This window comes from Stegostoma tigrinum, chromosome 31 (assembly GCF_030684315.1).
Source record: "Stegostoma tigrinum isolate sSteTig4 chromosome 31, sSteTig4.hap1, whole genome shotgun sequence".
Classification (NCBI taxonomy): domain Eukaryota; kingdom Metazoa; phylum Chordata; class Chondrichthyes; order Orectolobiformes; family Stegostomatidae; genus Stegostoma; species Stegostoma tigrinum.
Genome location: NC_081384.1, coordinates 18,669,112 through 18,683,134, shown reverse-complemented (window position 1 = coordinate 18,683,134; position 14,023 = coordinate 18,669,112). Strand labels below are relative to the sequence as shown.

Below are 14,023 nucleotides of genomic sequence, written 5' to 3'. Positions count from 1 at the left end.
TGAAATATCTGATTTTGTTCTTGCGCAATACATTGACATTTTACTAAGACATGATATTCATCAATTTGTTTTTGAAATAATCAGATGTTACCTGTTTTATAATGTCAGAGATTTTTGTGCAATAAAACATGAACACTTTAATTTGTATTAGCAGAATGACATAGAATTTGTAGGATTTAAAACAAAATAAATTCTTTTAATCCTATTGAATTATTTCACATGTCTCTTTATTCAAATCAAGTGACTGATCACAAGGGGCATGCCCAAGAAATGTTACAATTCATTTCCCTTTAATGGGCACTGCTGCATTATTACAGAAATGAAGTAGAATGTAATTATAAAATATTCCATTAATTTAATTCTACCATCATGCATAGAAAAATTTATTTTTGCAGGTGTTATACAAATAGTACAAAAATTCTTTCAGTACTCAGTGTGTTAATCAGATATATTAAAAAAAATCATTGTTTTATATAGTGCAGCATAGAAATTACTGATGGCATGTATCAGTAGGCCAAATTCTTAAAATGGTCAACAATATTCTATTTCCCATTGTATTAGTATTATTGATTTTAAAGCAGACAGGTTAACATTTGTGTCAATATATAGAAACTCTCACAGCAGTCTAAAACAATGCCAACACTAATTTCTATACTTTTAAAAAAACTAAACTTTATTTACATCTTTCACCTGGAGCACAGTCAGGAAATGAGAGGGAAGATCAGTAAAAATCAAACTAGAACAAGGAAAGAAAAAAAATCTTACATTTTAGCATAGGAGAATTCGGTGGATGGGAAACTCCATAGTGTACTCAGCTTGCATTGATAAACTAGTGTGTCTATTGACTTCACTGCATCATTGAGTTGTAGATGAGGCAGAAATTGTGGCAGGATTCAAAATTTATTTACATAGCTACTGTTTAAACAACATACTACAGCAAATATAGTCTGTAGAGTTGATTTACAAAGAGAAATACAGCAAAGAAAACTCACATTCGAAACTACAGTCACTACCCCTAATGAAAGAAGGGTAATTTTCCAGCAAAGTAAATTCAGTAAAGGACAACTACTTAAATACCTGTGAGTAATTTTTAAAATGAATAGCAGCATAGTTGTTTAGGCTGGTTTAAGAACAACAACTCATTTACAGCTGTGCAATCTTCAGGCTTAGTGAACAAATTAATTACTTAATCATCTTCATTGTGAGTGGAAACATGTATTAAAACAGGCAACTAACTAGGTGCAGTTGCTCATTGGCAACAGCATTAACTTTTCTCTGTTGGTATATGTTAACGAGGAGCCAATTGTTTCAGCATCAAGTACAAGAGCTCAGTTAGTATGGGGGTGGGATATGGGACTTGTGGAAATAGCACATTATGGGATGATATTGCCAGTTGAAATGAAACAAAAGACACTGCATCTTCAGCACTTGAGTGGTAATCAAAAATTTCAAATGAACATCATTATGTCTGTAGCATGCAACTGTAACGTTAACTCAACTCTCCAGTACCAGCCTCTTGGACTCTGCAAGAACCATTGCATTAGGTTCAACCCTGCTTCAAGCACAGTCATTCACATTGTACCCAGCATTGACAAATGAAGTGATAACAATTTTACAATGCTGTTAATGATTTATTCGAGGATATGATTTTTAAGAAGTTTTAAATTTATTCATAGCAGACTAAAAGATAAAGTGGTAAACTGAAGTTATTTTGTATGAGAGATTTGATGTAATTTAGTAATTCAATTTTATGAAGCTAAAGTACATACTCTTCCTTTCACAAACACTAATCAAGAAGAACAAACTACTTATAAACAGGTCATTTCATAGCCCTATTTGTATTGATTAATTTACCATAATCAGAATTAAGGGGGATTTTAGTTTATTAAATAGAAACCACAACTTAAAGGTTTCACTTGTTGAGGTGCATTAATGCCATAGTTTACCAACAGTCTTGTTGTTCTAAGTCTACACCTGCTACTAGCTGATTTTTAAAAAGATGAATTCACACTTTATTTTGTTTGGTAAGTCTGTATATTGTTAAAATATTTACACTTTATTAGTGTCAGTATAGGAGAATTTGTATTTGGAGAATAACGATGACAGTCTACACTGATTCATGATATAGCCCCGTCTAAAATTATTTCAGTATACAGTCATTGGCGTATTGCTATTTGGGAAATATTGTTATGAGCAAGTTGCCTGCTGCATTTTCTGCATTTACAACGGTGAATACACTTAAAAATTCCTTCAGTCACTGTCAAGCACGTTCAGATATCCTGAGTTTGTGGAAGGCATTAAACAAATAAAAATTTGATTTTGAGTTCTATTACATGCACAGAATTTTAGATTTCGGAAATGTTGAGCAATTCAGGAAAGCTTTTCAAATTAGGCTTATCATTAATATTACCAAGGCACAGATTTTTATGAAACTAATTCGGTGTCAGAAAAGAACAAGATTCTACAGCATAGTGAATTAGGCCATCTTCTTACATATTGCTCATTTTTAATTTTTAAAAATACAATACTTTTACTTCTGAATTTTTAGTTTTGGATTTGACCAAAGGTTTTTGTATCTTTCGTTTGCAGGTCTGAGTTCAGAAGTTCGGGGTGGAATCTCAATAATAGTCAACAGTTGAGAGCATTTCTGGATCCTGTCCTATTACTTACTGGTAGTGCACCCTCTGTTGCGATCTTGTGAACATTGCCTCCTGATCAACTAGCTCATATCCTATGTCTAGTTAAGAATGTCAGGCAGGATCATGAGGCTACAGACCTAACTAATAGTCCTGCAATGTTAGAAGGCTGGCATCCTGACTGGCAGAGGTGGATGCTGGCACTGTTGCTGTTTCTGAGGTGGACCACAACAGGTCCTGCATCTTGAGGGTCCATCTGAAGACATTTCAATTTTGTTACATTGCATCATGTCGACAGTGGAGCCTCCTAATTCCCACAGCCCTGCTAGGTGCTAATACATCTCATAAGTCACCCACTGGTAAACCTACTCAAGGCACCTCTCTGACTCTGACTTCAGCTGGTGACCTGTCCCCAACCAAGATGATGCCAACAGTGTCACAGACTTTGGACACTCAAATTGGACAACCACCAGTACTGGATAGTAAGGTCATGCCTAGCTTTCCACCCTATATCTGGAAAAAGTGACTGGGGGTTCCATAAACCAACCCAACACCCTCTAGGATGGCCTTCCTCTAAGTCAAAGCTGCCCTTGTAGGATTTCATCTGTATAACTAACGGGGAAGATTACACCTCTCCAGGTCCTGGTTGTCTTTCACAGGTTTCTGTGGAACTTTATCCATGGAAGTAAATAGATAGCCTGGCTAGTATTCTAATTATCATTGGTTGGTGTAGGATTTAGAATTGCTTTATGCCAGTGAGAGGTGGAATGCCTTGTATGCTTCAAATGCTAGATGGAGGAACAGACACCAAGCTTTACTGGGTAAAGTATTTATTTTCATTTCTTTAGATTTATTTTCAGTCAGTTTCAAGGTTTGAGGAATAACAATAGCACTCACAGAAATGGAAGGAACATTAATATCCCTTCCAGAGGTGTTTATTGCTAAAACAAAACTATCTTTTAAATAATCATTACCACTTAGTGCCATGGCCAATTTACACATTGCTTGCAAGCCCACAAACGTGCAATGTCCTTTCTGTATCCTGTTGTCTTAGTCCAAGCGCTGTACATAGTTTGAAGGGAAGAAGCCTGTGGCTCCATTGAGAACACCTTCATACCATCCATTTTCATTCTTGACAGTGACGTAGATGATTTCTCCTTCTTTAAAAGTCAAATCACCATCACTGCTTTTTTTGTAGTCATACAATGCAACAACTGAGGAAAAAGAACACACAGATCCACATATGGCTAACTGAAAGCACGGCTGGAGGTATTTAGAGCACAGAAGCAGGGTATTCAAGCAATCAAGTCCACAGGACACTCTTGACAAGAATCCTGACAGTCCTATTCCCCAAATCAATCCAATAACCCTGGAAATATTTCCTTCCGGTGCCCATTCCAATTTAAGGTTGCATTAGTGGTCAAAGTGAAAAGATCTGCATTTTTTTTAAAGTCACTCATTTTGCAGCAGAAAAAGGTATGGTGTGGCTTACATTAGAGGTCGGCTATGCATACAAGAGTACTGAGTTATAAAGACTAGGTTTAAACTTATAAAGCTGATTCAAAGAAAGGACTACTGTATGGCACATACCAGGTGTGAACAGATAAACCAAAGTGGAGGCGCTTTCTTCTCTGAAAAGAGCCTATAGATATGTAAATATTGATGAGTACAAATGAAGAATACCAAATTTCACTTGAATTTCGGAGGTTGAGGAGTGACCTGAGAAAGGTTTCACAAAATTACAAGAGGCATGGATAGAATTGTTAGTCAGAGTAATTTTCCCAGGGTAGAAATATCAATTACTAGGAGACATAGAGTTTACTAGGAGACATAGAGTGAAGGTAAAGGGGGAAAAGTTAAAAAGGCTATGTGAGAGGCAAGTTATTTTACACAAAGAATATTAAGTGCTTGGAGTGGGCTGTCAGAGGAAGTGGTAGAAGCAGATACAGTAGCAACCTTTAAGGGGTATCTTGACAGAAACATGAATAGGTAGGGAATAGAGGGATATGGACTGCATGGAGGAAAAAGGCTTTTAGTTTGGAAAGGTGCCATTTGTCAGTGCAGTCCAGGTGGGCTGAAGGGCCTGTTCCTGTGCTGAACTGTTCTTTGAAGAATGTGAAGTAAAAGGATGATATGGAAAGATAAATAACAAATAAATAGATAGAAAAATTACGCTGAAAGAATAAACGCTACAGGTTTGAAGATGAAATTCCAGTGAAGCACTTTGCAACATTATTGCATCAATTCCAATACATAGCTATGTTTTATCAACCAGCGGTGACATACCTCTGAAATAGGTGAGACTTTGAACACAAGCCTTCTATCCCAAAGGTAGGGACACTACCAGTGCACCAAAAAATCCCTCAATTCCAAAAAATGTACCCTACGGGCTTGCTCACAGTAGTGAAACTCTTTACTTGATTGTGCCTCTTAAGTCAATGACAATTAAAAATATTTTTTCCAGATACTCATTAGCAGTAATGGGTGTTAAAAGTGTTAGAAACAAATCCAAATTGATGGGAAAAATTTTACACAGTTGCACAGATTCAAAAGCTACCCTGTAAATCACGTACAAAATCATTTTTTAGTCAAAAATCTGGCACAGCAAGCTTCGTTTTAACCGGCACTTTATCAATTGATACAGTTGATATACTGGCCAAAAAAAAACCCTTTATATATAGCAATGTCCTGCAATGTCCAAGTCTTTTTGTTGCAAATAAAGTATAACAGTGACGTGTATACCCCCCACATTACATTTCTATTACTTACTGTGTGTTTTTACGTTGACTTTTTGAGGGATGTTGTTTTCCCAAAGCTTCACTTGGTCAAGATGTGGAGGTGTCGGTTTTGGACTGGGGTGGACAAGGTCAAAAGTTGCATGACACCAGGTTATAGTCCAACAGGTTTGTGTCTTCATATAAACCTGTTAGACTATCACTTGGGTCAGGGTTTACTGCAGTGATGCAGTCCTCTTAATTATCCAGAATAACTGATCGACCGGCACACTCCTGGTCCTATAGTTTAACAAAATGTTTGCTGTACGACTATAAAATAGTATCAATCTTTAGATAAGAAGAAACAAATTCCAATAAGAACTAAAAACAGAAGTCCTACCGGTACCTTTTTCAATGTAATTAGCTGGTATCCACTGAGGGTCATCTAAGTAATCAATTGGAGGTGGTGGTGGTGGGGTCATTTCATCAAGATCAACGATAAAGTCAGGAGGAGGAGGTGGTGGGGGAGGACAATCATTGACTGAAATGGCAGAGCAAGGTTAAAAATCAGACCAATAGAATAACTTAAATACGACAAAAGTTAAGTACCATTTTACAGCAACTAAACCAAAGCATAGAGAATAAATACAAACTATTATCAATTGAAGTCTATAATTCTGTAGGTTGTAAGCCTCAGCTTTAGAAATTGTACCCCTCTAATTGTTAAAACTTCAGGCAGAAATGTAAGCCATAAGAGATATTGCAGACAGAATGATATTGAATTAATCACTTATTATAGATCAGTCCAATTTTCCCCATGGTATATACTGTGGCGTACAAGGGGCATCTGTTTCAATGTCACCCATTTCACACTTATCCAAAGGTAGATGATCCACATCATCTTTACCATCCTGTTGGTGCCATTTTAGAGGAGTGATAGCTCAATAATATAAAAGAAATTTAATTTCAAAATGGTCAAAGGCATTTCTGGGACTCACAGCAACATTGAAAACAACTAATGTAATGCTCCTGATTAAGAAGGCAGGGAAGCAGCAGACAGGAAACTATAAACTGGTTAGCCTGACCTCTGCTGGTGGTAAGATGTGACAGTCCATTATGAAGGATGAAATTGTGGAGCGCTTGGAGGTGCATAGCAAAATAGGATGGAATCAGCACGGCTTCAGGGAGTGTCATGCCTGCCATGTTGTTAGGGACAAGGCACTGGCATGGATTGACGATTGGCTGACTGGCAGAAGGCAAAGAGTGGGGATAAAGGGATCTTTTCCAAGATGGCAGTTTGTAACTAGAGAAGTTCTACAGAGATCAGTGTTGAGACCGCAACTATTCAAGTTGTACATTAATGGCCTGGGCAAAGGAAGATTGTTGACATGTTTGCAAATGACACAAAGATAGATAGAGGGACAGGTAATGTTGAGGAAGTGGGGAGGCTGCAGAAGCCATGGTCAAGCCAGGAGAATAGGCAAAGAAGTAGAAGACAGAGTGCAATGTGGGAAAATGTGAGGTTATGCACTTTGATAGGAAGAATAGAGGCAGTAGACTATTTCTTAAATGGGAAAAAAAACCTTAAGATGTCTGAAGCGTGAAGGGACTAAGGAGTCCTAGTTCAGAGTTCTCTTAAGGTTAACACATGGGTTCGCTTGGCAGTTAAGAAGGCAAACATGATGCTAGCATTAATTTTGTAAAAGCTAGAATACAAAAGCAGAGATAGTAAGAACTGCTGATATTGGAGTCTGAGATAACACAGTGTGGAGCTGGAGGGACACAGCAGGCCAGGCAGCATCAGTAGAGCAGGAAAGCTGACGTTTTAGGTTGAGACCCTTCTTCAGAAATTGGGGAGGGGTAGGAGGCTCTGAAATAAATAGGGAGGGGAGGGTAGGGCTGGGGAAGGTAGGTGGGGTGGTGATAGCAGGTAGGTAGTGGTGGGGATTGATCAGTGAGGTGGAAGGAGCAGACAGTTGGGAGAGAAGACAGACAGGTCAAGGAGGTGGGGATGGGAGGGAGGGTTCATCTTGGGATGAGGCCAGGGATGGGGAGATTTTGAAGCAGGGTCTCGACCGAAAACATCAACTTTCCTGCTCTACTGATGCTGCCTGGCCTGCTGTGTTCCTCCAGCTCTACACTGTGTTACCTATAGAATACAAGAGCAGATATGCTGAAGTTGTATAAGGCTCTGGTCAGACCAGATTTGGAATTTTGTGAGCAATTTTGAGCCATGTATTGAAGGAAGAATATATTGGCCTTGCAGGGGGTCCAAAGGAGGTTTATAAGAATAATCCCAGGGATGATGGTCTTGTCACCTGAGGAACAGTTGTGGTCACAGGGTCAAAACTCATTGGAGCTTAGAAGGATGATAGAGGATCTCCTTGAAACTTACAGAATACTGAGCGGCCTGGATAGAGTGGAAATCGAAAAGATGTTTCAACTATGTTGAGACTAGGACCTGAGTGCACGGACTCAGAGTGAAGGGAACAACACTTAAGAACTGAGGTGAGAAGGAATTTCTTCAGCCAGAGGGTGATTAATCTGTGGAACTCATTACTGCAGAAGGCTATGGGGACCAAATTATGGAGTGCTTTTAAGACAAAGACAAATAGGTTCTTGATTGTTTGGGAATCAGGGTTAAGGGAGAAACCTAATCAGCCATGATTAAACGGCTGAGCTGACCTGATGGGCTGACTGACCTAAACCTATTCCTGAATGTTATGGTCCTGTGGTTGTAACACAACTTTTTTTTTCAAAGCAATGTCCATTAGGAACAAAGAGCCAGTTGACTGTGGTTACATGGTCTTCTCCTTAGAGTTAACTTTTTATTCCAGTATTTTTTTTAAAAGTGCAAATCTCCTCATCTTTTATTAAGGGATTGGAATCCATTTCCTGGGACTCTGGTGTCTAGACTGATGATATTAACACTGCACCAGCACCTTGCCACAAGATACAAAACAGTTTTGCTCTTTGTAACTTTGTGTATAAAAGTTCATATACAACTTATATAAAGAAATGTAGACTTAGAATGAAATACAATTCAATTAGAATGTGTCAAATTTTGTAATCATGATTTATTAGCAGTGTATGAGTCCAACGTATTTAATTAAATTACTTTTTACAGATCTGTTGTGCATCACCACCTAAATACCACAGTATAACATGACAATACTTTTCACATTGTTTTATTCCCAATAGTTTTATGGTCTATGAATGAGGAGAAATTGCCTCCAGAGTCCATAAAGCCTAGGAAAAAAAATTCATAATACTTCAAATTTTTCACTTCAGGGAAGAAACATTCATCCCACCTTTAAAAATGTAATTTAGGACACCATGGATTCCACTATGGATCATACAGTTATTTTACATTTAGGGATTGGATATTAACTCAGTTTCACCACTCAGCTGAATAATTACTCCTGACTTGACTGAAATAATTGAGTTTTTTTATAGTTTCAACGCTGGTGTTTATGGGTCCAGGAATGGTGACCTTGCAACAAGCCTCATCGCATACCAATAATTAAAAGTAAAAGCCTAGTACTAAAAAAAAACTATTTCACTGACTGATAGTTATTTGTAGACAGAAATCACAAGGATCAAATGAGATCTCCTAAATCTATATGCAAAGCAGACAAATGCAAAACATAAAAAAACTTACTGTTCTCCTGAAAGCGGGCAACAAAGCCAGTCAGGGGGATCTGCGGAATAAACTGCAATGAAGATGGAAGGATAGGTGCTGGGGAGCCGACTAAGGAAGTGGTAGAGGTGCATGGAAACTTTTGTCAGTCATTAGCACAAGACAATAAGAATACAAATTGCACAAAGCTGAATTCTGACATTCTGTTTTTCGCACAGATGAAGAAAGCTTACTTGCGAGCGGAGAGGACAGTGGCACATCATTTACATGTCGGTGCAGGAAGGCAGGAGAGCTGGCAGAGTGCCTCCACCTGAGGCTTGCAGGAGGTGTAGCACTGTGGTCACGCTGAGGACCCTGCCACATAAAATGGTTATGATAGCCTGAAGCAGAGCTAGCTGCATTAAAGATCAAGAGGACAGGAGATCAGTCCATCACTATCCATAGACACAGTAGCAATCTTTTCAGCTGGCTCGCTATCAATTTGTGTCATTCAACACATATGTTCTCTTAACTAGGTCAATGGATTGTTCCGTTACTGGTTTCATGCCACCCCTCTCCACGGTTACATTTTCATTCAGTTTATGTATGGGCATCACAGATACATAGTTCACTTTTTCAATGTGCTATGCCACTAAGCTGCAAAGTATTATTCATAGCCCTCTGTGCTGCCACTTATTGAGTTCCTCCAATCCTTGGTTATTTCATTGACGTTGTTCAATTCTGTTTGGCCTTGGAGGTAGATTGGGTACTTTTCCATCAATCTCTCCAGGAGATGGCTGTAAATGTCTGTATTTGATTTAAAGTTGGTACATAATATGTAATTTATATATATTATCCTCCACATGCTTCATTTTCTGGAATGAATAATCAGTTTGCATGATGTAACTGTCCTCTACTCACCACATTTCGCTGAAGAAGCTAACCTGGTTTTATTAGGAGAAACTATTGTCAATTTCTAGCATGTTCTCTGCTTGCTGATTTCCATAGAGGATTTTTAAATAGAGTCTGTGGAGAATTTGCTGTAGTATTCTGATTAAATAGACACTGTTTGCAGAGTAGGTTGAATCCTGCTGTAAAGCCTGCTCTGCATTCATGTCATGAGCTGGCACTACGCTCTATTACAAGAGACAGCAGATAAAATATGATCCATCAAGCCGAGCTTCAGTACAAGATTTGACATGTCCAGTTATAACATCTGCTGGGACCCTAACAAAATACAGTGAGTACTAAACAAAACAGAAAATATCTCACCTGAAGGAGCATCAGACAGTAAGGGGGGAGGAGGAGGCAGACAGACCTCATTGAAAATCTGTGGAGGAGGAGCAAGAGGTGGAGGCAGTTCCATTGGAGGAGGTGGTGGCACATCTGGGAGATCATTCTCACCTTCAATGTGTACACACAATAAACTGTTAATCACAATGAATGCAAGCAATTAATCACAATGAGTATACACAATAAACTGTTCATCTTAGTGTCAACTTGTGCAATTTGTTTTCATGTTACTTAACCACATAAACACATTTGTTTTAAAAGTCCTAATACTACATTTTTAAAATCACATAATACTACATTGACAAACACAAGGCTCCAGATAATATGGTAAGCCATATCTAACACTCATTAACTTAAGGAGGGACATCTTTCCATTAAAGGTAGTTCAAAAAGGTTTCACTGGATTGATTCTTCCATTGAGGGCATCAGACCTGTACTCATTTAAATTTATAAGGCTGAAAGGTTATATTCTTAAAAATAAGTAAGATTTTGAGAGGGCTTGACAGCTCAGAATTGGAAAGAATGTTTCCCTTTCTAGTGAATTCTGAAATTATGGTGAAAAAAAATTTAAAATAATGATGATGCTAGTTTTGCTTCTAGCAACATATTTTAACCAAAGTGGCAGCGCCTCTGTTATCCTAGATAACATAAGAAACTAGATTTGCGATGTTAGAAAATCCAGCAGACATTTATTATAGCTAACTATTATACACAATCTTCAAATCTCAGACACATTAGTAGTGGCTGAGCTAACATTCAGTAATTAGATTACAGCTGAGAAGTAGGTTCTAGTAGTCTGTCCTGCTCCAAGTTAAAGTGGCATCTATGATTTTTGTACCCTCAGGTCACTTGCTATAATGCAGTAATGCTATCATAAGCATGTTTCTTAAAGGTATACTGACATACCGAGCATGAGACATAACACAATAATGGCACCATCTGTTTAAGGCCGAAATGAAGAGGAATTTCTTCTTTTGAAATACATTTTGGAATTCTTTTTCCCACAGAACAGCGGGGCAGGGGCAATGAAAATATTCAAGGAGAATCAGGCATTTTTGTTTGGACTGCAAGGAAGTCGACATGGGGGTAGATAGGAAAGTATGGTTACGGCACAGTTTTTTCAGATATGAGATGATTGAATTGTAGAACAGGATTATTTAGCTAAATGACCTATTTCTGCCTCCTATTTCAAATGATGTTATGATCATATTATACAGAAAATTCTCTTTGCTATTTTGGTAGAGGCTTTTAAGAGTAATTTTAATACTTTCCTTTACTATAAGTCATTGCTCCTCTCCTGAATTTTCTCTTCATGGGTACGATGTTTAACACTATTGCCTTACGTTTGAATTTTGGACAATTTAAGTTTCCATTAAACCAAAATTAGCAGATGCGGAAACTCAAAATAAAGCACATCAATTTGGTAATCTCCCATTGTGCAATTTCAGGGCCTCACCCCAACATTAAACATGAAGCTGTTGTTTCCAAGATGATTATTATTATTCCTATTGGAGATCTTACCTCCACAGCTTTCAATAACCAACACCAGCAGTGTAGTTCCGCCTCCTTCCTAAGTTCTAGATAACAGGACTTGTCCTGGTAGGCCACCAGTTCAGCTTCAGCCTGTCCCACAACTGGTGAACAGATCTTTCCTGTCTCCTTTATATCTTTTTATTTCTCTTACAATCTACATCTCTCAATTTAACAGGTTTTTCTATTCAATCATGGGACATGGGTGTTGCTGGCCGGGCAGCATTTATTGCCCATCTCCAGTTGTCTGCGAAAAAGTGGTGGTGGGCTGTATTGTTGAACTGCTGCAGTCAATATAATCTAAGTAGACCCACAATACCACTAGAGAGGGGATTCCAGGATTTTGATCCTGCGATAGTGGAGGAACGGCAATATAGTTCCAAGACAGGATGGTGAGTGGCTTTGAGGGTGACTTGAAGGCAGTAGGAAAGTACAGAAGCTTTGACTATATGGACATTGAACTAATAGAAAAAGAGGGCAGATATGTCAAAGTGGCAATGGGGAAGATGGAAGTTAAAGATGTTATTTAGTAGCTGGAAAGTCTTCACTTGCTTATCCAAGGACGCAAGGGAAGGTCGTGCCTCACAAACCTTATTGAGTTCTTTGAGAAGGTGACCAAACAGGTAGATGAGAATAAACCGGTTGATGTGGTGTATAGGGATTTCAGCAAGGCGTTCGATAAGGTTCCCCACAATAGGCTATTGTACAAAATGTGGAGGAATGGAATTGTGGGAGATGTAGCAGTTTGGATCAGAAATTGGCTTTCTGAAAGAAGTGGTAGTTGATGGGAAATGTTCATCCTGGAGATCAGTTACTATTGGTGTACCGCAAGGGTCGGTGTTGGGTCCACTGTTGTTTGTCATTTTTATAAATGACCTGGATGAGGGCGTAGAAGGATGGGTTAGTAAATTTGCAGACGACACTAAGGTCGGTGGAGTTGTGGATAGTGACGAAGGAAGCCGTAGGTTGCAGAGAGACATAGATAAGCAGCAGAGCTGGGCTGAGAGGTGGCAAATGGAATTTAATGCAGACAAGTGTGAGGTGATGCACTTTGGTAGGAGTAATCAGAAGGCAAAGTACAGGGCTAATGGTAAGATTCTTAGTAGTGTAGATGAGCAGAGAGATCTCAGTGTCCAAGAACACAGATCCTTGAAAGTTGCCACCCAGGTTGACAGGGCTGTTAAGAAGGCATACAGTGTTTTAGCTTTCTTTAATAGAGGGATCGAGTTCCGGAACCAAGAGGTTATGGTGAAGCTGTACAAAACTCTGGTGCGGCCGCACTTGGAGTATTGTGTACAGTTCTGGTCACCGCATTATAAGAGGGATGTGGAAGCTTTGGAAAGGGTGCAGAGGAGATTTACTAGGATGTTGCCTGGTATGGAGTGATGGTCTTACGAGGAAAGGCTGAGGGACTTGAGGCTGTTTTCATTAGAGAGAAGAAGGTTGAGAGGTGACTTAATAGAAACATATAAAATAATCAGAGGGTTAGATAGGGTGGATAGGGAGAGCCTTTTTCCTAGGATGGTGACGGCGAGCACGAGGTGGCATAGCTTTAAATTGAGGGGTGAAAGGTATAGGACAGATGTCAGAGGTAGTTTCTTTACTCAGAGAGTAGTAAGGGAATGGAACGCTTTGCCTGCAACGGTAGTAGATTCGCCAACTTTACGTACATTTAAGTCATCATTGGATAAGCATATGGACGTACATGGAATAGTGTAGGTTAGATGGTATGACAGGTCGGCACAACATCGAGGGCCGAAGAGCCTGTACTGTGCTGAAATGTTCTATGTGCTATGTCAACATACTAAATTAAAAGCAAAATACTTCAGATGCTGGAAATCTGAGATAAAAGCAGAAAGGGCTGGAGACACTCAGCTATCTTGTAACAACTGTGGAAATTGAAACATTGTCAATGTTTCAAGTCCAATATAACTTTCTTCAGTCCACAGATGCTGACAGACCTGCTGAGTTTTTACAACACTTTCTGTTTTTGTTTCAAGATACTTTTTTTTGTAAGAAATTTTCCCGTTACTTTCAATAGGAGAAAAAAGTAACAGAACAATTATTATTAACTCAATCAGAGTCCCACTGGAATCTTTCAAAGTTGCATTATAATTTTTTTGAACTCCGAAATATTAAATTTATTATTTTAAGAATGGAACCAGATGATGATTTGAAACCCAAACGGTACAGTGAACATTATTATGTTGTCCAAAGTATGATCTTCCGTT

The 14,023-nt window shown here is 38.7% G+C and overlaps 1 protein-coding gene across 4 annotated transcripts in view; it reads right to left on the bottom strand.

Moving 5' to 3' along the window:
* Positions 1-230: 230 nt before the first annotated feature.
* The window catches only part of LOC125466466 (abl interactor 1-like), a 35,575-nt gene continuing 21,782 nt past the window's right edge, over positions 231-14,023 (bottom strand). The window contains exons 7-12 of one of the 4 annotated variants that reach the window (XR_009442849.1): positions 10,242-10,373; positions 9,224-9,385; positions 9,012-9,101; positions 5,757-5,891; positions 5,406-5,650; positions 3,737-3,850 (exon numbers count right to left, since the gene is read on the bottom strand). Coding sequence is in view for 3 of the 4 variants with exons in the window: in XM_048560997.2 (XP_048416954.1) it covers positions 3,687-3,850; positions 5,757-5,891; positions 9,012-9,101; positions 9,224-9,385; positions 10,242-10,373 (683 nt within the window). In the remaining variant the exon portion in view is untranslated. Of the gene's footprint in view, positions 3,851-3,902; positions 5,651-5,756; positions 5,892-9,011; positions 9,102-9,223; positions 9,386-10,241; positions 10,374-14,023 lie in introns of those variants that run through there. The other 3 variants (XM_048560997.2, XM_048560999.2, XM_059638790.1) reach the window with 3 other exon arrangements.